At 46.7% G+C, this 25,392-nt stretch overlaps 1 protein-coding gene across 9 annotated transcripts in view; it reads right to left on the bottom strand.

The window, feature by feature from the left end:
- ITPR1 (inositol 1,4,5-trisphosphate receptor type 1) overlaps positions 1-25,392 on the bottom strand; it is a 328,561-nt gene that overhangs the window by 47,814 nt on the left and 255,355 nt on the right. For all 9 annotated transcript variants that reach the window (XR_004624746.1, XM_019800455.2, XM_034658671.1 and 6 more), the window contains 8 exons: positions 22,896-23,096; positions 21,274-21,384; positions 19,555-19,650; positions 16,901-17,023; positions 15,724-15,828; positions 12,765-12,957; positions 5,976-6,098; positions 425-600 (listed from right to left, as the gene is read on the bottom strand). Coding sequence is in view for 8 of the 9 variants with exons in the window: in XM_019800455.2 (XP_019656014.1) it covers positions 425-600; positions 5,976-6,098; positions 12,765-12,957; positions 15,724-15,828; positions 16,901-17,023; positions 19,555-19,650; positions 21,274-21,384; positions 22,896-23,096 (1,128 nt within the window). In the remaining variant the exon portion in view is untranslated. The remainder of the gene's footprint in view (positions 1-424; positions 601-5,975; positions 6,099-12,764; positions 12,958-15,723; positions 15,829-16,900; positions 17,024-19,554; positions 19,651-21,273; positions 21,385-22,895; positions 23,097-25,392) is intronic.

Raw genomic sequence — 25,392 nt, 5'->3', positions numbered from 1 at the left:
CTCCTGGCTCCGTGTGGTCCCCACCAGAAGTGGGTGTGCTGTATTAATATTTGACCATTTGACTTATGCCATTAATATCTGACCATTTGGCTAAAATCTCCTGTCCCACCAAACCTCTGACCTGATGGGGAAAACTAATTTACGTCTCCATTGCCCTCCCTCTTCCTGCCTTACTTCTGAGAGGGACATTCCCTAAAAAGGAGACTGTGGATGCCCGGGTAATAGATGAAGAGGCTCACTGTACCGTGAGAAGGTTAAGAGGGAGACGTCCACCCACGCAGCTCTTGCTTCTGTTGTTTAAACAGCTGACCCAAACATTCTTTTTCTGCACCGAAAGCCCAGGCAAAGATCCTAGGAGCCAGAACGGAAGGCATTCCTGCTTGCATGTCAACAAGAATGCAGCTATGAAGGTATTCATACTTACATTGAAAGCTCCCAGAAGAAACAACGTGGGTTGTAATCCAACCGAAAATATCAACCGGAGAATTGTAGAAGCAATTAAGGCCCGGATGCCATGGGGCTTGGGGAGGGCAATGACAATGGCCAGAGAGATGAGCATGGCAGTCCACAGCAGTCCTGACCAGTGTGGCTCCAGGGTTCCTGCAAAGACAAGGTGGGGCTCTCAAAGATCAGTGTTTTCACCGAGTAAGAGGTGACAGACCAAAATGGGCTGAATGACACTTTCTTCAATCAACAAAGTGGGCTTAGTGTCTGAACTCTCACCTCCAATACTACGTCCCAGATGTAACTCATCACACATCCATGTTTTCTTACTGCAAAACCTTGACCCATGTTCCTACTACCTGGGAAACTCTTTTCCCTTTCCTATTCATTGTAGGTCTTAGCTGAGATGTCAGTTCTCCCAGGAGACCTCCCCAACCTCCTTCCTCTTCAGCAAACTGTGCCAGGTGTGCCTCCCTCTCTGTGTTCTCTGTACCCACTCCAGTCATCCCTACAGAACACTAATTTCTGGTGATCTGTTTACCTGTCTTTCTCTCCCGTCCACCCCTGCCCTAACTGCCCCCCAGTCGGGTTCCCCTCAAAAAAATTCCCTGAGAGAAGCACTCAGTACCCTGTAGGCGCTCGTCCAATGAATCTGTTCAATCAATAAAACTCACACATGTATCACATTTCACTCTTCAGGAAGGCAAACTGGAAGCCTAAACTTCTAATTTCTATTAAAAGTATGCAAAGGAAAATTGCAGGTCCCCTGCCTGAATCAGATTTCTTCAAGGGAAGGAGGAAGGCAACTTCCGTATCATTAACATCATCCTACAATTAGATTATCCTTGTAGTCAAAGAGCTTATACCAGTTTTTGTCATCTCTTGCTATTTCAAGTTCTATTTAGAGTGTCCCACGAGACGGCTTAGTTATATAACATGAGCCAACATGGCTAAAAATATAGTTCTGTAAAACACTCATTAAAAAAAATAAAACCCTATTTCAAATGCTGTCACATTTTGAGTCTCCTTCAGATGTAAACAAGCAGCACTACATGATTAAGGCCACTTATATAAAGGAGTTTCACTTCTCCAGAACTGCTGGGATTGAAGCCCCACCCAGGAAAGAGACACCCTTGCGAGTTACAGCTCTTCCCTGAGCCTGCCGGCTGCCCTAGTTCATTCTGTTCACGCCGCCGAGACACTTTTTCTCTAGAAACTGTTGCCCCACTCCCAACCACTTACCTCCTCCCTTTTGACATCCTTCAAAAGAAAACCTGATTAGAAATGGGCACAGAGAGGCAGAAGCTGTTCAGAAATTCAGGAAGACGTGGATATCAAGGCTTAGGTCACTTCTTGTGCACTTAGCAGTGGTTACATATCCTATTAAGCCCTTTACGTTGATTATCATTTATGTGACTCTCCCAGCCCGCTCATGATTATCTTCGTTTTACTCTGGAGGAAACCGAGTTGTGGATTACATATCGGGCCTGAGGTGACACAGCAAATGGCTGGTGTGTACGCCTCTGAAGTTGATGGTCCTTCATCACCAATTTAAAAAAAACAACACATAAAATCCACTGACTTTTAGCTTATAACGCGATGAATTTTGGCAGCTTATACAGCCATATAACCACATGTAACTGCCAACATAATCAAGATATAAACATTTTTATTCCCCTAAAAGGCTCCTGTGATCTTTGCAGTTGCTGCCTTGCCCCATCCTCACCCTTAGGCAACCACTGATCTCCGTTGTAGCGCTAGAGCTTTGCACGTTCTAGAATTTCATAAAAATGGAAAAGTCATCACATTAGGAGGTAGTCTTTGTCATTCTTTCATTTAGCAAAGTTTTAAGATTCAAGTTATCTTGTGTATTAATATTCTGTCCTTTCTACTGCTGAGTAATATTCCATAATATGGATAGACTACAATTTACTTATCCACTCAGCAATTAATGGGTATTTGGGTTGTTCCCAGTTTGCAGTTATTATAAATGTCACTGGGGACATTCAAGTACGAATCTTGGAATGGGTGTCTGTTTTCATGAGCCTTGGACAAATACATGGAAATAGGATTTCTGGGTCTTAAGTATATGTTTAACTTTCTACAACACAACCATACCACCTTCCAGAGTGACTCCGCTGTTCAGTTGTACATGGGCAAGTCGTACTTGCTCCACACCATTACCAATACTTGGTATAGTGAGTATTTTTATTTATTTATTATTTGCTCATTTTTATTTACTTTTTCAGCGTTTTCAATTTTAGCCATTCTCGTAGGTTTCTCGTGCTATGCCATTCTAGCTTCCATTCACATTTCTCTGGTAACTACTGATGTTGAATATCTTTTTATGTGCTTATTGGCCAATCTCTTGTGAAATATCTGATCACATCTTTTGCCCACTGTTTTAATCAAGTTGTCTTTTTATTATTGAATTGTAAGAGTTCTTTATGTATTCAGGATATAAGCCTTTTGTCAGATATATGTTTTGTAAATATTTTCTCCCAGTCTGTGTCTTGCTTTTCATTTTCTTAAGTGTTTAATCACCATCTTAAACTGCCTCAAGATCTCAGTATAATAAATGGGACCAGTACAGTGGACGTACCCAAATCCTGAAAGGGCAGAAATAAAAAACCTGTTGTCTCCTCACTATAAAAGCAGTGTTAAAAAATATAATGCTAGATTTTAAAAAAAAAACCAATTATAGAAAGACATCTTTAAGACAATTGGAGAAACATGAATATGGACAAGCTATTACATGATTTGCTGTTAGTTCTGTTAGATATGATAATGTTATGGTAATTATACATATTTTGAAATATTCTTAGAAGTTAGAGATGCACACTGAAATATTTATGGGCAAAACAACAAGATGTCTAGACTTATTTAAAATCTTTCAGAAAATACAGTAGGAGAATAGATGAAACAAGAATGACAAAATGTTGGTAGTTGTTAAAGCTGGGCTAATAGATACGTGGCAGTGTATTAACTTATTACTTGTATATTTGAAAATTTCAAAAATGATCATGCTTTAAAAGGAGTACTATATTTGCTTTAATCATTATAGCAGGCTCACAAATTCAGTAAAAAATCGGAATGTGCCCGGGTTTCACGCTTTCAAAGCCTGTGTGACTCATCAGTTCTTAAATAAAGGGGGGAAATGATACTTTTGAAAAGGAGCTTTTAAGGCCACCAGTATTCTGGGCAGCCACAGGCCTATGATGCCACAGAGCCACATTAGCACTCATTAACAGGGGGACACTCTAACAGGACATTCTGGAAATCCTGGTTTTAGAGTCAAACATGAACAAATACTGCTCTCAAAGAAATACTTTCAGGTAACCAACCAGATCTTATTTCAAGGCAGGGCTAATGCAGCCCTCCTCCTGATGATGGTTCGTAGTGAGTACAGAAGATGGTCCCCACATGTCTTACAGGAGGAAAAATAAATCCCTCTGAGAGTGGACTGATGTGTTTGAGGTGAGCTTGGTCACTGTGTAACGGAAAAGGCTTCCTGATGTCAGATCAATCTCCTTCCCTCCCGGGCGATCTAATGATGCTTTCCATTTAGTCCGTCCGCATGAAGTACCATAGCCCACACTGCCAGAACAGGGCGCCTGGACTCCTCCAAATCAGCCAGAGTTGATGCCACACTGAGAACCCAACACCAAAAAAAGTTGGTGGACCTTTAACAATCATCTCATCAGTGGGTCTTGAACTCATATGGCCAGAAATAGGATGCCCCGGAGAACCCTGACTGGGTCAACCACTATTCTTCCCTAACTATACATGGATTTCCAAATCCACATCAAGGTTTTACAACTACTGGGTTAATTTAAGCACCTTTGACTAATTGAAGCTGCCTGCCCAGAATCATGTGAGGAATGTGTGGCAGAGCCAGGCCCGGACACTGAGTCTGGGTGTTGTGAGTCTCGGTATTCCACTGGATGAGGCTGATCGCCGCAGGAAAGGGGAGCTGTCAACTACCTTCCCTCTGACATGGGCCCTAACATGGCCACAGGTGACCTGTGAGAAAATGGCCAAAGTGCGTAATAAAACTGATTTTAACTATTTTAAAAGAAGCGGGGGATAAAGGAAAACACATCCAAAGTAATGGTTGAAGAATCGGTTATGATGACTCAAGGACTTCCCCGAGATGGAAAGAGGGCTCGGCTCTGCCACTCCGACGGACCGCTTCACACTGGCACCTCTGCTGACTGGCAGCCTGGCTGGGCACAGACCCCCTTGATGAAAACCTTGCAGCCCTGTGGACCTGCAGAATCTCTTCACACAGGCGCACGTATGATTCCTAACATGGCATTAAAAAGGAAAATACCCCCAGACTTGTGTTTAGGTGTTGCTTTTGGGGGGAAAAAAATCCCTCAAACAAAGCTTTCAGTGCAGCTGAAAGCTAAACAGAAATGCTAACTGCTCGAACGGGTATGTTGGATACCCAAGCATCACAGAACAAGTCATCACTTCCAGAATGGACCCCAAGTAGACTTTACATCTAGACATGCTGTCTCGTTACGTATACACATCTGCATTATTAGGCTCAAGAACGAAGCCTGGAACTCCTGCGCTGTTTTGGTGTCTTACTTTTGGGCTCTTCATTCCAAATGTGTCACAAAAGGTGGCTACTGGTAGGTTGTGACATACGTGTGTGACATGATCTATCAAACAGCTCAGATGAAAATGTAGCTGAGAAGGCCTCCGAAAAGGCTATCCAGGGTGTCAGAGAAGAGGCCGTGGACGTGTCACAGCAGAGGGGCTTCTGCCGGCCCCCAGAGCCCCACGAGTGTGCCTGCCTCTAGAATGCTGTTAAGCAAACGGAAGAGCCGCAAACACAAAGATGCCCCTTTTGAATTGTTTGCCTGTTCTCACCGACATGTGCAGAGTGCACATGGCAGGTGGCTGGAGGAGAGGTGGGGGTGGAGGGTATCCATAAACACCACGGACATCGCGTTTTATTGCGTGAGTAGTGGCACGCGGCTCTTAATAGACTAAACACCCAAGGGGGTGCAGTCTTCAGTCACCCAAGTCCTGCCTCCCTGAGCCCCTTGCCAAAAAAAAAAATCCAGATACGTCTTAAAAATTCTTCACTCTGAAATTAATGCTGTAAGTATGGTATGGGGAAAATAATCGAGTGGACTGAGCATCAGAATATCTATGTTCTAGGGGGAGCTCTGCCACTACCTGGCTGTGAAAGTCTGCTCCATCTCTCAACTTCTCTGAGACAAAGTTTCACAATATCTAAAACAAGGAGGCCGATTGAGACCATTTCTTACAGGTTTCGGAGTGTACAGCTTCTTCTCTTTCTTTCCTGGTAGATAAGTGTGGACATAAAATTTACATTCTTTTAAGTGAGATTTAACACGAAGTCTGTGGTGCGACCTGCAATGTCATCTTGTCTGAAAATGGGTAAGGAGGACCCCATAATATTGCACCAACACTTCCAGGGATCACATTTAAGATGCAAGTCATAACCGTCCTGCTGCTTCTCACAGTTGCCTTGAAATTAAAAATATGGGTACCTCCTCGGACTCCTTTAAATGGGTAGAAAAACGCCACAAGCAGATTCATCAGGACAGCCAGGTTAAATGAAATGCTGCTCCAGAAAGACATGTTGCGGGCACACCAATACAGAACGGGCTGGGCTGTGAAAACAAACAGCAGGCTGTGTAAGGTTTGAAGCCGCAAGTCGGAACGCTGGGAATCCCACTGGGCCCTTCCTCCCGCTCTGCCCAACAAGCCCACTTTTGTTCCCAGTTTTTACCACAACAGTAAAAAATGATCATTTGTTTTGAGGTTGACTCATAGGCTCATAACGACATCAGACTGGTTTATTTCTGTTTGGAGTACTTACTGTAACAGAAGATGTATTTGGGGACAAGGGAGAGAAGAAAAGGAGAAAAGTTGGAACATCTAAAAACCCTGCGTGCCCCCGTCAACACCACCAGTTATGGAATCTGGGGTTGTCTGGAGTTCATGCGCTGAGTCCTCAGTCCTTCCAGGGCTCTGGGACCAAAGGAAATGCCCAGAGAAACCCAAGGACTCAATCAGCCTTTTAGAACTGCAGGGCTCCAGCTGGAGGGACACACAGCATTCAGAGTTGGCCCAGTAGGGTAGTCTGGGAGACGACCATTTCCACCCTCCTTCTTTGCTCAAAACCCTCCACCAACTCACTGGTGCCTAAAAGCTAGATGATGATTCCTTTCCTGACATTGAACCATTTTCCATTTTCTGGAAGTTTGATGATCACGCGGGTGCAGGGGAACTGCGGGAGGGAGTTGCTGACAGGGTAGTTGGCAGGAGAGTTCCCATTCCCAAAGGCTACAGCAGAGAAAGGATGTGGTACCAAAGCCGTCACTAAGGGGCGAGAGACACTTTGCATATTGCTGCCATCTGATTCTGTAGTCGCCTAGAGGCCATACCACGCAGGCCAGGCACGTTCAGGGTTAGAACAACAAGCCGCTGGCCACACCATGTGTGGTGGTGCTTCCTTTTCCCCTGAAGTTTTCTCCAGTGGTGCCTTAGACTTAGGGTGCTGCTCAAAAGTAGCTGTGGCAGGAGTAATTTCAATCTCCGTGCCAGAGGCAGAGTTTCCAAAAGACGGACTCATTCAACATTATCTCCCTCCAAAGAAGTATGGAGTATGGGAGAATGGGTCTCTACAGCGTGTTTCTTTTTCCCAACGAAGTCATCGTTTAACTTTAGGACACCAGCCAATGACAAATTCAATGGCCCTATAATGATGCCTAGAGCAGCAGCCAAATCTTTGAAAGCTTCTCTCCAAAGTAAAGTTATGCCACAATTAAACGGAGCCCTGGGTAATTTAATAATTGCTCATTTTATGTTTGCACTTGGAAGCAGGAAATGTTTCTAAAGTCTAGAGTTTAAGAGCTACAAGCACCATCTAATTTAAAATCTCTCATTTTATAAATGAGGGAAACTGAGGCCCAGCAGGGGGTGGAAGATGTGGAGACCTCATCACCCAGGTGAGTGATCCTCCAGAGTCAGACAAGGATAAAGGTCAGTGCTCATGCCACCATTCAGTGGAGAAACCGACCAGGATTTAGTCAACCTCCAGTAACAATTAACTTTGTCTTTAAAGTTAATTGCCGAAACAAATTTAAGATGCGAAATCATCTGCTCTGGAAACAATAGCTACTGGTTTCTTTTGGGACTGAAGCCCATTTCCGATCTGGGTATGGAAACTCCAGAAGAGACAGGTCGTAAGAATGGCAAAGGGTTGGTAATGATTGAAGCTGAGGGGTGGGTCCATGGGAATTTATAATATCCTCCCTACATCAGCATAAGTATAAAAAGCTTCTATGAGGTAAAAGAAAAACAGGAAATGGCAAAGCTCAGTGATGGTCTCTGTAAGCCAAAATTCTCTTCAAGGGAGTTCTCAATATCAAATATAAGAGTAGCCACTGTAGGACGCTTATATAGTTATAATAAATGGCCCTCAAGAATGGCATAGAGTTCACAAATAAATCATGTATTTACAGAGCTAACATACTTGTGTCACTCTAAATATGATGAACAAATACTCAGTCCTTCAAATCAAGTGGGTATCTATCCATGTGCAAAAAGATACTTAAAGACCAACCGTGACACGCACTGTCTTCTATTTCCCGTGTCCCCATCTAACTTTCCAGACTCTTCTCGCACATCCCTTCCCCAGACAGGCCACCTTTACATCGCAGTCCGTGGTGGCCCCCTGAATGTCCGCTGCACCTCCAGCCTCTGTGCACTGTCCCCATGGCGGTTTAAAAATATGTCCACAAAGTCTTTGATGCTCTCCTCTTCGAGGGGCACAGCTCAATCCCCCTTCCCTTGGGTGTGGGATGGACTTAGTTACTGCTTCCGGGAGAATACAGAAGTGACGGGCGTGTTTCCTGACATTCGGTCATAAAAGGCACTGCAGCTTCCTCCTTGCACGCACATGCTCACGCTCTCCTCAGTCATCTGCTCTGAGGAAACCACCTGCCATGTTGTGTGGAACTCAAGCAGCCCTATAAAGGGGGCCTATAGGGAGAAGAAGTGAGGCCTCCTACCAGCAGCCATGTGAGTGAGCAGAGAAGTGGATCCTCTGGGCCCACCCAGCCTTCAGACGAGCAGGCCCTGGCTGCCAACTTGACAGCAACCTGACGAAAAACCCTAAGTCAGAACTCCCTAGCTAAGCCACTCCCAAACTCTGGGCCCTGAGAAACCGTGAGGACATAAATATTTACTGTTTGAAGCCACTAAGTTTTGAGGTCATTTATTACACAGCAATATAACACAACTAACATACCCTGTGTGATGGGAAAAGAGTAATACCCCCCAAAGACGTCTCCATCCTAATTTTTGGAATCTATGAATGTGTTACCTTTCATGGGAAAAGGGACTTCACAGATGTGATAAAGTTAAGGATGGGCAAATTACCCTGAATTATCCAGTGGGCCCAATATAATCACAAACACACTTAAAAGTGAAGGAAGGGTGTGCGAATGTCAGGGGCAGAGTCATGCAGCGTGAGAAAGGCTCTCCTTGCCATGGCTGGCTTTGCAGATGGAGGAAGAAGCCAAGAGCCAACAAATGCAGGAAGCCTCTAGAAGCTGGAGAACAGAACTAGAGCCTCCAGAAGGCAGGCAGTCCCGCCAACACCTTGATTTTAGCCCAGGGAGAACCTTCATACATTTCTGGCCTCCAGAACTCTAAGATACCGATGTATGCTGCTGTAAGCCTCCAAGTTTGTGGTCATTTGTTAGCATAGCAATAGGAAATGAATACAGCTTCTCTGTCCCCAAACTCTCAGGCCTATGCTTATCCAAGTCCTGTCTCTCCTTCCAGATGCTGTTCAGACGCCACCTTTTCTCAGAAGCCTGTCTTTGCCACACTTCCGCAGCGTGTCACTGCTTAACGACAGCCCTGCTCACCACCAGTCCCCTCAACTACAACACTTAAAAACATGCCCGTGTTGCCTGCCCCCATCAGATGAGGTTCGCACAGGAAGGAATCATAGCTTACGCACTGGTGAACCCCCCTGTACTTTGTAGCAGGTTTTCTACTTAGCAGGGGTACAAGTTGGCTGGATCAATACGTCTGCTACATCACGGCAAAAAGACAGGTCAGCGAGGCAGGTCAGTCTCATGACCTACGCCCCAGAGCACCACTTGGTAACCCTCTTTCCTAGCCTTGTGTCTGTTCTTCTGAGGGAACTGGGCCTTGCTTGGGGAGCTGGACTCTATGTATATAAAATACAGAATTCCCCAGCTCTATGTGGATGGGTGTGAAACCATGAGGGAAAACCCCAAGCAGGAAAAGGTCAGCATACGCAACTCTGTCTCAGTTTCCTCTTTCACCATCTTCTCATTTTCTTAGCCCAGAGTTTTCACTTCACTGGGGCTGGGAACTTCAGGAGAAGGAGTCAGAGAGGCATGGGTGAGAGAGGATGTGAGCGCACTGAAGGGGGTGTGCCTGTGTGTGCATGTGTTGTGTGCATGTGTGTGCACGTGCGTGCATGTGTTGTGTGATGTGTGTGCATGTGTTGTGTGCATGTGTGTGCACACGCGTGCATGTGTTGTGTGATGTGTGTGCATGTGTTGTGTGCGTGTGTGTGCACACGCACGTGCATGTGTGTGTTCTGTGAGAGAAGCAGGGAAGACGGCTTTGGGAGAGCATAGGAATTGACTATCCTAATATCTGCAGAAGCAATTACTAAGTGACATCAGCCTTGGTCAGACGTGGCTGTATAGCTGAGCCCTGGCTACAGCTGTACCAAAGCACGGGTGATACTAGGATACTTTTGGGAAAGGGGAAAGCAGCGTCATGGATACAGCAGAAAATTTTTTTCCCCTACAGATTTATTAGAAAAGAAATAAACTACTTAGAGGGAAAAATGTATTTCATTTTAATTGCACGTCTAATGAGTACATTTCTCCCCTCCCTAAATATGCATATCATGTTTAATTCAGTTACTGTTTTCAATTTCTCTCTTACCAGCAGATAGCTTTGAAGCCAATTAAAATCTTTCCGTTGACAACTATAGCTGTGTTTAAGCGTTACTGAAACAAAAGCTGTTTCTGAAACAAAGGCAGACTAAATAAGAGAAGGCATTAGCTACCATGCAACACAAACCTTGGAATGACGACACGGCCGCTCCGCAATCAATCGTAATCCCCCGCTTTCTAGGTGAGGGTCTGGGAGCAGTGCGGTCATCTGCTCAGAGCCACACAGCCGGTGGTGGCAGAAGCGGACTGGGAGTGAGATCCCCCACCTCTTGGGGCTGAGGTCTTCCCACTGGGCCCGGCTGAAGACGACGGGTCAGAAAGCGAGATTATGAGCTATCTCACCTCGGCAGAAGAGGTGAACCCTCCTCTCAGTTTGTAAGCCTCTCAGAGACCCTAGACTATATTTATCTATTTTTTATAGGCTCTCAGAATTGTGAGAATGAATGTATCTGACCAGTCTCAGTAGACCCCTGCACTGCCAAGAGGAAAATCACGGCTGTCGTCACTCCTGTGGAGGCCTGGATGCGTGACCTCAGCATTATCCCTTGGAGCTGGAACCACAGGCGACCCAGCAAACCCAACAGCTGAAGGTACAAGAGTACTAAATGCATGCGGTCTACGTCCACCTTATTTTTGGTATTTTTTCTTTCTCTGTTCACCTGAGCATTGTGCTGTGCAGATGTTCAAGGACACTCTCTTGAGCCAGAGGAGCCTGCATGAAGTCCACAGCAGGCTACAAGGACACACTGTATGGGCTGGAAGTGCACCCTAAATCTTCTGGGACCCCCACCAAGGAGGCCATGCAAGCTGTTCTGCTCAGGGTCTCCTGGCCCTCCCTCCTTCAGACACCTGGCTGGGGGAGGAGTGGGTTTTGGCCCCAGAAACATTTTTTTTTTCTTTCCATGATTTTGTTTTTAAGTAATCTACACTCAACATGGGGCTTGAACTCACGACCCCAAGATCAAGTCATATGATCTACCTATTGAGGCAGCCGGGCGTCCCCCAGGAAACATCTGATATATTGAAGATTTTATGTATTTGTCAAAGAGAAAGAGAGGGCACACAAGCAAGGGGAGCGGCAGGCAGAGGGAGAAGCAGGCTCTCTGCTGAGCAGCGAGCCCAATGTGGGACTCGATCCAGGACTCCAGGATCACGACTTGAGCGGAAGGCAGGCACTTAACTGACTGAGCCACCCAGGCGCCCCCAAAACGTCTAAGGTTTTAAAGTGCTGGATGACGAGGTAGCCCTTAGAGATGAGCAAGAGTGTTGTGGGGTGGGGTGTGGTAAGAACAGGGTCCCTGGCCAAGTGCACGCAACGACCCTCTTCGCCACTAGCCAAACCTAGGGGGCAGGGAGGCAGGGAGAACAGTGGTGAGGTGGAAGAAACGTGCACTGAACAAGGCTGGTCCATTCTGCCTCGGGGTGGTGGGAGGCAGGAAGAGGACAGAAGCTCCCAGAAAGAGACCTCCAACACGGCTTCCCCTCCCGCAGCCCTGCCCTGCAGTAAGAGCCCAAAAGATCACAACTGTAGCTGGAATCCAGGGTTTCAAAGAAAAAACCCGGCTCCTGACTAACAGACAGAAATAAAGCATGATCCTTTCTAAGTTGGTCACAACAGTTGGTGCGGAGTGTACTGTCAGTACTGAAGGATCCCATTAAAATCCTAATGAAAACCAGGAGCTGGGAAGCCCTCTGGGACAGCCCTATAAAAGTGTTTTAGACGAGTAATTTCAACCCGACTGGCCCGGCATCGCAATGGGACTCGCTGGTGAGCAACGATGCGTCTTATGTGGCCAATGATTCCACTGCCTATAAAATACTAGAGTGTAAAACCCAAGCTACCCTGTATAAAAGGGAGAGACCGGTGTCCTCAGAGCAGGTGAGCTAGAAAATGAGCAGTCAAGCTGGCTCCATTTCCTGCTCAAGTGTACCATCCTGTGAACTCAAAGCCCGGCCCTTTCTCCCTTCCTTTTATTTCCTACATCAAGATACCAAAAAAGGACATTCTGAAAATCTTCTGTAGAGCTCTCCATCCAATCCAATCCAATCCAATCGGGCACGAAGGGAGACTTTTCTGGGGAGGTGCCTTTCTGAGGCTAGAGCCTGTTTCTCAGCTACAAAGGTGTCTAGGTCAGCCCGGTGCTCAGAGGTAGAAAGTGCCATCTGTTAAACGATCTCTGCTCCTGCTTGGCGACACGCCCCGCACCACCCAGCCCAGGCTCATGAGAGCCCAGGACCGCATGGCCCTGCCGCGCCATGAGCTCACGACCCCGAGATCAAGTCATATGATCTACCTATTGAGGCAGTGCACCGCTGACCCACCTCTCAGTTTCTTCTGCCAGTTCATTTCATTGAAGAGGTCCTCGGACCGCAGGAAGAAGTCATTGATCTTGCTGCCTTGCTCATCCCTCTCCGTAGTGTAGTATATTCGCAGTTTCGACTCCTTGGTTAGGAATTCACATATGCTGGGCACAGGGAACACAATCTGTTCCATGGTTCGGTCTAATCTGACAATCTAGGGTGAGAAAATGGAGGAGCTTACAGTCATTTTCAAAAACCTTTCACTAAGGCTCTTCTCTAAGGTCATGGGCTCAGTGTTCACGACTGAGTATAATACAAACCTGTTCTTGTGTCTTCTCAGATCTTATAACCCCCAGACTGGGCCGCGTCTCTTACATTTATAGTAAAAAACAGTTTGGGCAAGGGTCTAAGACTTGGTTGTTTTGTTTTATTTTGTTTTAACCTGAGACCCATTAATTTTACTGTAACTAACTTCTGTCTCCACAATTTAAACTGTGTCTTGTGCACATATCCAGGTGAGGGGGCTAGGGCTGTCCAACAGAACTTTCTGTAATGAAGGAATGCTTCTGTATCTGAGCGTCTGCCCCACGGGCTAGTGCAACTGACCCACTGAATATTTCACCTTAATTTAAACAGCCACAAGTGGCTCACGACTACCAGGCTGGGGTATGCACCTCGCCTAAACCTCTCCAGTAGCAAAATTAGTTGTTGTTGGTTTTCCCTAAATAGGAACTTTAAAAAGAGACCGTTGTTTTATCCAGTTGCATTGTGCTCCCATCTCTTACTTGTCGCGGCATCTAAAATGTACAGAGCGTGGACTAGTCTGGCCGTTCAACCCCGGTAGAGAGTTCAGAGCTCTCTGAAGCAGCTCTGTTGGGCCCTGGAGTGGACACCTCACAGGTCTTCTCCGCACTCTTCCTAGAGTGGCTCCATCCCCGGACAGGAGGCAGTCTGGGAAGGATTGTGCAAGTTCTCGGACACTGTACTTAGTCACCATCCTGGGGCGTAGGGATTTCAAAAGGAGTGCAGGTCGCAGTACAGCAGGGGCATGACCTCTCTTTCTTCTTCCTCCCTAGAGGCTGGAGAAGTCAGGTGAGGCCCAGGGCCTACGCCTTCTTCAAGAAGATCTGGTTCTCACTCTCTCAACACTTTTGTTCCCTGACACAGCAAGAGAGGTGACTCCAGTCAAGTTGTAGTGGGAAGCTCTCTCAGCTGTGTGACAGGTTCCCATAGCCCTGCATCTCTACATTCTGGGAGACCAGTGGTTCCCAAATCTAGCTAGAGATTTGGTTACAGGAAGCTTCGCTGTCATACTGATTCTGGTCCTTCAGTCCACCTCATTTCACTGGGGTTGTGGTGTGGGGGTTGGTGACTGAGCCTGCACATGAACCAGCTTCCTCCCAGGCGACACTGCTGTACAGACAGGTGAAGGGACCAACTCCGCAGTCTCCTGCTGGCAAGAACCTGCCTGCTTTGCACGGAAGGGGGGCCCTGGATCTCCTTAAGCTGAAGGGATACGATGGGAGATGTGTTTCTGGAATCCAGAGGGAAAGGAGGAGGCTTCCTGGCAAGAACTGAGTCCCAGACTCCAGGGCTGCCCAGCCTGAGTCCCGAGAGTGAAGGCACTCTATAGAGAGCCCCAGGGAGTAACCCCATGTTCTCTGGCTTTGCACAGGTACCTCCTTCAGGAAAGTGGAAGAAATGGCAGTTAGCCAAGGACAGGATTTGAGAGCTAGGGACACCACGCTCGGCCATGTCTCTCCATCATTTAGTATCTGTCCACCCCTCCTTTTCAGGAGACTTATAACTGGGAGTCAGGAGAACACATTCCAATCCTTCCCCATCTCTAACAGGCTGGGTGACCTTGTTCACACCTCTTAACCTGAGCAAGTTCCAGTCTTCTCTCTAGTGGATGAAGGAGCTCTGACACCCTACACTGCAAACACCGAAAGCCTGTCTTTTAAGGGCCCCATAAGACAGAGCTGAGCCTGCCACCAAGCTTCTCATCATTAACAATAAATCGAGGGTCTGTGCCCACATGCACTGCCACGGTCAACTCATCAGTAAGGGGATGCATTTTATTAGGACAGCCCAGCCACGTTTGAGACATCAGGTAAGAATATATTCCTAAAAAGTCTCCGTCCGGAACATTTCATATGGTCCGAAGGAGTCTGTTAGCCCTTCAAAATCTTTGTTCCGACACTGATATTGAATTTGTGCACTTCCTCCTTAGCTAAACAAGGCACACCATCCCTCACTGGCCAGAGCCTGGAGACAGAGGTCTGTGTTCAACGCAGGTAACAAAATGCACGCACGGGCCCTGGGGTCAGCCAGACCTGGATTTCAGCACTGGCACTGCTCGCCCAGCCAGCGACACCACCTCTCTGAGTCCTCTTTCAGCGTCTCGCCCTCTGCTAACTGGGATATGGTCCCGTTTAGCTCGCAGAGGATGAAGAAGGTATGCTGTGTGTATGTGTGTTTAATGCAGACCTGACTGCACCGCTCCTGTGTAAAGCTCTCCCGTGGTTCCACACGGCTCTTCCGCTAAATCCAGACTTCTTGCAAGGATGGCGGACAGGATTCTGTGGGACCTGGGGCTGCCTGTGCTGCCCTCCCTGCTGCTCACGGAATTCCAGCTCCTGACCCTCTCCTAGCACCTCCTTCCTCAGGGCCTCCACTTGTCACTCCCCACGTCTGCAAAGCTCTCCCCTCTCAGCGCTGCCTGTTTCAGTCCGAATTTTCCTAAGGTCTGTGCTTGGACATCATTCTTCAGAACAGGCCCCTCTGACCGCCAGAGTCTCCAGCAGGTCCATCTGCTGGACTTTCTCATACTACCTTCTACTTGTCCTCACGGCCTTGTCGGAATTCATACCCACCATGTTGTTGCTCAGCCGAATGACTGAGCGCCAGCCCAGCACAGGGCAGCACCCACGGCAGGCCCTCACCACAGGCCCGCGCCCTGAGTTCCCGCTGCTTTTACCTCTATCTGGGCCGTGTGCTTGGCATAAAACTCCAGAGCTTCATCCCCATCCACCTGGCCTCCAGGTTTCAGCATGGTCTGAAGTTCTTTGTTATGCCGAGCCAGCTAGAACACCAATACAGAAAACAGGGGAGTCACTGTCTCTTTGCGACAGGCACGTACACGCTCCTTTCCAACCTGGGGTATAACGAATGCATCACAACCAGCAGCAAGCTGAAGGGCAAAGGTGGCAGGAGGCTTGCTGCATTCCATCAAGGTGTGCTCTGCACAGCAGCTATTTTGGGAGCTTCGCAGAACAGCCTGGAAAGCTCATGCCCACGTGAGGTCCCTCGTTCCCCGATTTCTTTAGCCAGGTGGGAGGGAGATGGGGTTTTCTGTACAGCCCCATGGAGTCTCCATTCAGAATGTTCCCAAACCTTCTCAATGGCTAAACACAGGCAATGGAAGAGATGAGGGGCGGGAGCCTGTGTTCTATTCTTCCGCCAGCATGCTGTAGTGGGGCATACCAACCTCGCACCCAGTACCATTGCTGCTTTATCCCTAATTCCTGCACCTTGGCGAGGTGAAAGGGACAGGAAGCACAAGGCTGCAGCAGAGCTGCAGGCTGCCCACACACACCAGCAAGCTCAAGGCACATCAACCTCCAGAAAAAGAAAGTATCTTCAAAAGCCCAGCCACTTGGGAAGAGAGTTATGAAACAGGGCATTTTGGTGCCAGGGTAGGAAGTATTACTACACCCCCCGAAAAGCAAACAAAAAGAAGTCATAATGATGAGTTAGTTCCCCAAGATTTCTAAATGTGATAGGCAAGGCAGCTGAGGTTTATTTCTTCAGATTGTTAAGACAGACTCATCAATATTTATGAAAAGCTTAAGACTCCTTTCAACTGCCTCCAAACACAGCCATAAACCATCGAAGTGTCAAGGCTCAGTGAGAAGGCTTTTAAGCAACGTGGGGATTTCCAAGGACATGACGCTACCATGGGAAAACGGAAGAGTCCTGGAACTGAGTACACTGGGTCAGGCTGCCACTAGTACCTGGGAGCCACATTATCATGACTACACACAGCCCGAGGTGGAAACCTTAAAGGAAAAGCAAGTGTAAGCACACATTCACCTTGGAATTCTGGCACCGAAGGCCAGTGACATCTGGCGCTGGGACCTAGGGAGAGGTCATACCTGATGGGCCAATATGTAGATGTTGTGCCCCACGTTCCTGGGGGAGGCAGCTCCGTCCTCGCCGTTTTCTCCATCCTCAAATTCCACCTCACCTTGCATGTAGGCTTTCTTGATCACTTCCACCTGCAAGAATGGTGAAACAAATACAGCTCCTGCTTCAAGGAGACTCACCCAGGACTGGCACCTACAGTGTCCCCTCCAGGAAGCTCAGTATTCTTTCCTATCAGGTTAGGGACCCAGCCTCAGAATCCTTCTCAACACTGCCAAAGGCAGTCCCTACCAATCAGCTTCCACTGACATGAGAAAGGAAACCCATTTGCTGTAGCTGGACCAAGAGCTATTCTGTCCCCTTAGGGGGGGACGATAGTTACAAAAGTTCCTGGAAACAAGAAAATAGAACACAAATGTAGACTAGAAGCCAGACTTTTCCTGTCTCTACACTTCCTCCCGCCATCTTTCCCTGACCCCCAACCTTTGCCATCACAGCAAAAACTAGTAAGAAATCCACAAGCCTTTAGGAAGAGCTGGTCAAACTATTATGTCTGATTCCACATTTTCCCCCGTCCACGTTTCTCCATCTCTACTCCACGTAAAAATAATGCCATTAACACATAACATCTACTGAGGTCTTTCTATGTGCCAAGCACCGTGTTTAAGTATTTTAACATTTTTTTCGGGAAATTTAATGCCCAAAAACATTTTATGAAGGGTCAAAGACTACCATTTATTATGGATGAGGAAACAGACTCAGAGAAGTAAAGGGGCATTCCTAAAACGATACGGCTAGTGAGCTGAGATTTGATCTCGAATCTGCTACCAGAGACCCATGCATGTTGCTTGTTTCACGCTGCAAGCACATTTCCTAGGGCATTTCTGTACCTGTCCTACTGTTCCCACCTACCTCGGTGCCCTAGTCAGGGCCTGGGGGTGAGTCTGCTCATTTCTCAATCTTTCCCTGGTGCCCAACACAATGCCTTGGACAAAGTCGGGCCTGGCCAATGTTTATCACATGAACAAATCATTCAAGATTTAATCATTTGAAGAGTAGGAACAAAATGCCTTCAACCCCTAAGTTGAAGGGAAAATTAATCATTTTCTTTGATGATTCAGAGGGCATCTCAGCCTCCTGCATTGCCACAAGGCTATTCCCCAGAGTTACTTTTCATTAACCCACCAGAGCAAGCATGCAGAGGGCCATGCATTTCTGTACTGACATCAGGTCAGGCCCTGAAAGTAATTTTGGAGAAAAAAATCCTTGAGATTCTTGCTCTCTGAGCTGGATTTCCTGTTAGTTCTAATATCAAACTAAGTAGACAACATGTTGCATGGGCTGTGGGGGCCAGAATGTACATGTATGCACACATGCATATGCACGTACACACGTGCATGTATGTCCTAGACATGAGCGCTTCTCTTCCGTGTGGATTCCCAGAAGCACGTTTGTTCCAGGAAGCCTCTGACTCTTCCCGTGAGCTGGGAATGATGTTCTCCAGCCACAGGGGGCCACCCAGAAGCCTGTGGCACCCATGGCCCTGGGTGCTGACATTAACCCCTCCCCCCACCAAGATGGGGGCATGTTGTTGGTCCATGAGAGTTGGAATGGGGTATCTTCGAAGTCATTCTGTCCCTACTCGTGAGGGACACCTCGAGCCCCCACCCCCAACCCCCAGTTACATAAGCTATTATGTAAACTCAGAGAGGGCGTCCATCTCAGGCTGAGAACTCACTCCTGACCTCAGAGATCAAAAAGCTGGGCTCACTGTTAACTTTATTTCAAGGAATACATGAAGGGACTTTAGTCTGGCCCCCGGCGCACACAGGTCACCAGGCGACAGAAAAGTTTTAGTGCCCTCATTTAGTTCTGTCAGTTACAGTTTATTTGTGTGGGAAAAAGTCCCAACAGAGCTCTGTCCTCAGCTCATTTCCCTGTCTCTGAGAGCTGCCTGTCTCACAGGCGGCAGCACCCTGGAAGTCACAGCCCACTGTGAATATCACCCTGCAGAAATAAACAAGATTCGTGTTTCCTTGGGGGAAAAAACCCCAGAAACCCAAGACATCAGCACCCAAGAAACACTCTTCTGTTGCCCAGACTACTGGCCTCAGAAGAGATGTGGATTCTGTAGCTCTGTACGCAGACAGGGCACGAAGAGCAGCAGCGAATGAGGAAGGAGGAGGAAGGGGCCACAGTTCACGGAGGGTGCTGTGCTAGGGGCCTGATGCCAACTGTCTCGTCTACTCTCCAGAGCAACCCTCCAGCCTACAGGATATCATCGTCTTCCTTTTAGGGATGAGGAAACTGTGGCCCAGCGCGGTCAAGTGCCCGCCCAAGGTGACTGGGCAGAAAGGGAGAGCTGTGGACCTGAACTGCAGGCTGTCAGGCCCCCAGCCCGCTCGCTGCCCCGGCTCCCTTGAGGGGAAACGAGAGTTGAGGGCAGCTGCCGTCTGCAGCTGTGCCATGGGGAGAGGGCACACCGCACTCACTCAAAGCACCCTTCACTTCTCTAGCCTAGTCAGAGGCATGGATCCAAGGTTCTCTTTAGACTTCTGAGTCTTTGGCATCTTTAAGAAAACTCAAGGAAGCAGGTTCCCTTTGTGCCACAGATCCAGCTCTGACTGCTTCGTGTCACGGCCAGGGCATCGGCCGTCCAACTCACCAGTTCCTTCGGCCTCATGTTATAAAGGATCCGCTCCGCGTTCTCGCTGTCATGCCTGCTCTCCATGATGGCCAGCAGCAACTTGGAAGCGTTGTTCTAAGTGGACAAACGAGAGGAGGAGACAGTGGAGAGGAGCAGCGTGGGTGGCTGGCCTGAACGTGTGTGCCCAACCGAGCAAGCGTGCATCCTGACCGGACAGACAGACTTTGCGTCCCGCGGGAGAGCCACGGGTCTAGCACAGCAAAAACCACCTGCACGTGACAGAGATCGTGCTGCTGCAGACCCCAAAACCGAACTGCAGGGTCTGCGCTGGGCCTCAGAGGGACATGTTTGCTTGGCCATTGTTTCTCCCTAACGTCACCTGACACAAGTCCTAGTGGAAACACAGGTGCTTCTCGGTGTGTTGGCACCCTCACGATGCCAGTGGTCGGAAGAACCTGCTATATGGACCCATGACGCCTTCAGGGCAGCTGTGGCTTTAAACCTTATTATTCAGCCTTGCAGGGCAGAGAAGGTAGGCAGTTAAGGTAATTCCTCCCTTCTTAAAAATATGACTATCAGCTCTCATAACCCCTACTATTATAATGAGTATAACTGACACCAGTTAACAAAAGTGACCCGAAGGAGCACTGTATGCATGCCAAACCCTAATTTCCCATCTCATTCAAAGTTTTCATGTGCCCACACGCTGCACTTCTTGGCTTGACCTCATTTCAGGTCCTGGGCCTAGGAGAACCTGTGTGGTTCTTTATGTATCGGATTGGAAAGTTCTTGCTATTTTGCATAAGAGGGGGCAGTATTTTTTTCCTCCCCAAGTATAGGTCAGAGCAATTCAATCAGGATGCTATGCCATCAAATGATGGCTTTTCAGAGCACACAAATTTCTATCATAATCCACAGATTACTGGATTGAAGAAGTCACTGAAAGGCTGATCAGTAGCACATAATATTCTCTTCATCTCAGGCTCTCATCCTATACACTCTGATAAATGGGAGCCAGGCACATGGGAGCTTGAAAAATGTTCAAGTCAATTCTACAACACAGCTTGTCAAAGGAATTAAAGATAGCACACCCACCAAAAAGTCCATTCAAATCATACACCCAGATCAACTATCAATTTGGACTCTCAGTTCCAAATACTAAAGGAAAAATAAAAATAATTGTGTAATTCCTGTGGGCTTCTGTGTTAACACCTTCCCTAATGACCTTTCTTTCCCATGACACTGTTTATGCAATAAACACAGATCAGCTTTTCAGCTAAACCCTGTGGTTCTAGGCAATTCTGTGACAATGACAAAGTGCTCACTGCTGTGTACGGGTGTGAGAGAGAGGACGGATCTCAACATGCCCCGACATGGGAACAGTTAAAAAGGAAATATGCTCAGTAAGGCTAAAAGAGTCTGAAATACACTTTGGACACTAAGAGGTCCTTGAACTCTTAAAGAATCTTTGGAACCCCTAAATACAAATGAGGGTCTTTTTGGGGGATATGCTTAAGAAATCAACATCAGCAGTGGTATCCTGTCCTAAGACCCTTATCTGGAGGGGAAGACTGAAGTTTTGCATTTTAGTCAGAACATACAACATGGATCATTCATTTAGTCTAAAAGAGCTGCCTGTATTTAGTTTCATAACATTGACCATATCACGTGCAGAAGCAAAACACAAAAGTGACTATTTTCACATGCTACTGTCTTTTGCTTTCAATTCCTACTTGCCTTCAGTTCTAATACAAGGTCCATCCTCTTCTTTCCCAAAGGATTGATGTCATTAAGGATCAGGGCTGTGATGATGTCAATGCCATTGGATTCATGGGTGGCTATGCAGTTCTGAGGAAACACACACACACACACACGCACACACACACACACACACATTTACACAAATGCTGGTCATAAATCAGATGTCAAAAGCCAACAGGCTGAACTGCTATTTCAACACAATGCTTGCCACTCCCAGTAATGTCTCTAGGGGAGAGCTGCAAATTTTCCGTGAGAAAGTGGTAAAAAATAAAAGACAGATGAAAATCGCTAGTTTCAGAATTAACAGTAAACAGCAGGAAAGTCCCCATGCACTGTAACTGATAAATTGGTCGTGTCTAATCCAAATAGTGCACTAAAGTTGGCTTTTGTTCTTAAGGGAAAATACGGTGTGTGACTGATTTTGAGTTCTGAGACCTGTTTTCCCCTTTAAAGGTGTGTTCCATTTTCTCTACATCACTTGGTTTTCGTATTGCACACTTTTGCTTAAGGCTTAAGCCTGGAAAGCAAGTTTCCTGTTTAATTCACACAATACCAAAATTAATCATCTTCCCCCAGGTAAGGTCCCCATTTGCAGCAGAATCCACTCCAGTATGTGCCTTTTAACAGACCTCTGTTTGGCAGAAAAGCAAACTTGAGTTTATAAGGAAATTCACTTAGATGTTAGATAAAGTCTTTCCCCCAAGCCTGTTGTAATTTTTTTGTTCCTTTTCATTTTAACTTTGACTACACCATTTGTCTCATCAGTGAACCACGGGAGGAAAGTGGATCCAACACATGCTAACCTCGTATTTATAGCCAACCATGACCAGGTGTTTGATACACAATGAGTTGTCCCTTTTGTCAGCCATTCTTCTCCCCTGAGTGAAGGTCCTGGCCTTGCTCCCCAAGTAACACAGCATATCACGCCTTCCCCGTCAAGTTAGTTTAGAACTGGCAATTTCAGTGATAGTCTACCCCCTTCAGCCAGGACAGCGCCAAACTTTGAGTTAAAAATCATAATCGTCCTAGTATCAATGCAAAAACTCACAAAGTCTGCCATATGTCATGGATAAGCAATGAAAGTTCCACTTAACAAACGGCTGGGCTCCCCTCTAAAAATCTACTTCTTGGGAGGCCAATGTCAAGACTAATGGGCCTTTCTTTTCTTTGAATGTCTGTGGTGTTCAAATCTCAACTGAACATTTCCTCATGTTGTTCAAGCTGTCTTGTGGGTAGCAAGGTTTCTCTCTCTAGCTAGGTTTAAACCTTTTCCTGTTAAGTAGCCACTGTTTGAGTCTTCCCTAGCATTTAAAATCGAGCCCAGTCTTCTGGTCTTCATTTAACTCCAACTTTATTACCTACCCCTAGTCAACTTAGTCAAATATGGACATTCAAACCAAATCAAGCCAAGACATCACACATGGAGACCAAGGACAAGCCTGCCAATGCCTATGATTTGTAGAAAAAGACCTCTAGTTCTAGTGACTTCCTAGGCCAACAGGCAAATGTTATGTGACTTCTGAACTAGTTCCTGTCAACAGCATTTCCAAAATGATGAACCACCTTTTCCCCCCACCCCCAAATAAAAATGGAGGTACCTGGTTCTCATGGCATGGTCCTTGACAGTATTCAGTCAGACTTTCCAGGGTTTGGTTGATGAGGGCTACATTCTTTTCATTTATATAGAGCCCGAGAAGACCAAGACCTCCAGTAGTGCTTCCACAAATGCAGTCCAGGAACTGCAGCGTCTCACACACCAAATTGTAGTTGGTCTTGTTGTTTTGGCAACGAAGGAAGTTCTACAATTGGGCAGTGCCCAGAATGGGGGAGCAAAGTCAGAGAGAAGAGGGAAAAGGTCATTCATACTGCCATTTTGCTGGCGTCTAACTGGTTGATGCCCTGAATTGATGAGCAATTATACAGAGAGTTGTAGCCCTGGAGAGAAGAGTCAGCCCGCATGAAGGTCAACTGTGGACTTGTTCTACGGCAATGGCCACCAAATACCGTAGCTTGTTCTCCAAGGTGCTTTTCTATATGGGGCTGTGGAGGAGGACTCCTCTTTGACAGAGTGTAAAGCCTTTTTGAGTTCCCCTCTTTTTCCGCACTCCAGCCCATGCCCCTCCCACCAGGTATTGGGTTCAGAAGCATCTGACATTTCAAAGGGCAATGTTTATGTTTAAAAGATGATGGTGTGGTCTGGATGCTGAAAGCCCAGAGCCTAGTACTAGGGATAGTTCATCACAAAATAAGGTGTTTACAGGCTGACTTAAGCCCACTGCCATGGCAGAAACCTGGGTTATCTTTTTTGGCCATTTCCATTAATTATTAAAGGAAGAGACAAGAATGAGTAAATGTTTGTGTGCTTCTGTGCACGTGCTCAAATTTATGCTCTCCAGCTAAACCTATAATGTTAACAAGAGACAGAAGAGCAGTACTTCCTCAACAAAATCACGCTAACCACATTCAACCACCTCACAAAGCAGAGTCTATTTTGATGAAGAGATTTTTGTCAGACTCTTCTTAAAATCTCTTCTTAAAAAGAAGCAAAAATTAACTGCAAAAATTCTTTTAAGCAGTTATAAAAGTTACATGTTTACCATAGAAGACAATACTATAAAAAGATATAAGCAAAATATAAAATAAATGTGACCTTTGACATGGTAATTCCACTTCTATAAAATACTGACCTCTCTTCACAAAGTGCGTATTAGATGTTCACTATAGCACTGTTCATAACAGTGAAGAACTGGAAACAACCTAAATGCCCATCAACTGGGGAGTAGTTAAATGCAGTATACCAACATCGTTTGATATTGCAATTTAGAAACACTAAGGTAGGTCCATATGTGCCAGTATGGAAAGATCTTCAGGACATACTGTTGAAAGTTAAAAAAAACCAAAAAGGCAAATAACGGATTAGTATGTATACACTGCTCCCGTCCAAATACACAGAATGATGACTGGAAAGATACCAGCCATTCAGTTAGTTTGTTGTCCAAACCAACAATAGTTCTCTCTGGATAGAAAGGTAGGGATGGGGAAAGGAATAATTCTCTTTAACTTATCTTCATTTGAACTTTTATAGAAAGAATCTATTCATGTATTCCTTGTCTAATTATTTATAAATGTACAGGTTAAAAGCTAGTAACAAAGTTTAAGTTTTGACTCATCAAACCAACCATTTCCCCCTACTCTCCTAACTTTAGTTCTTTATGCTCAAGTCTTTCTAATTAGTCTAAAAATTGAACAATCACTTGGGTCTGGGAGGGAGACGGAGAAAGGACAGATGATTTGGGACCATGTGGGCTTTCATAAGATGACCTTGGTTCTAAGAGCAATGGGAAGCCATAGTGGGCTTCCACAGCCATTCCTTGATCCAGTTCCTCAGGGAAGATGCTACCTGTTGGAGGGCCTAGCTGAGCCCCTCATCATGTAGACAGGGAGGGAGAAGTCTTCAGGAAGAAGATAGCAGAGGGCCTGGCTGTCCAAGGCTGAAATTCACAGCATGGCTCTCCAGGCCATTTGCCTCTCAAACTTATGTGCCACTGCTCCCACACTGCACCCCTCTCTGCTCGGTGACATCACTGCTGCCACCATGGCCCCTCTGCCAGGAAGCAATGAACTTCTTCCTACTCTTCAAGCACTTTTCATTCTCTTTCCTCTGGGGCTTCAGGCACACTATTCTCTCTGCCTGTCTTCTCTCCCCGCCTCTGCCCTGATGAACTCATTTTCCTTCGGGGGGAGTCTCAAGTCACGTGTTTCAGGAAGCCCTCCTGAGCCTCCATCCTGACTCCTGTGACATCAGACACTGGCACGCACCTCTCTCAGCCCTCCTTACACTTCGTAATGCGCTTATAGAGATGTCTGTCAGCTCCATCCGGGACCGTGTGATAGCATGGGGTGCCTGGCAGCTAGCACAGTGACTGGCGTGTGCCAGGTGCTTCATAAACACTGGCTAAAATAATCTGAATTACATTGAGTGGATGGAGGAAAGGGGACTTGTGAAGTCCTCAGGCCTATTGTGTCTCGACTTCGTATGAAGGATAATTGGCTGCCCTTTCTTGAAAACCTCTACCATAGCTCATGGTCTTTGCA

This window comes from Ailuropoda melanoleuca, chromosome 4, assembly GCF_002007445.2.
Source record: "Ailuropoda melanoleuca isolate Jingjing chromosome 4, ASM200744v2, whole genome shotgun sequence".
Taxonomy (NCBI): Eukaryota; Metazoa; Chordata; class Mammalia; order Carnivora; family Ursidae; genus Ailuropoda; species Ailuropoda melanoleuca.
Note: the sequence above shows the minus strand (reverse complement) of the source record. Positions and strands in the feature narration are given on the sequence as shown.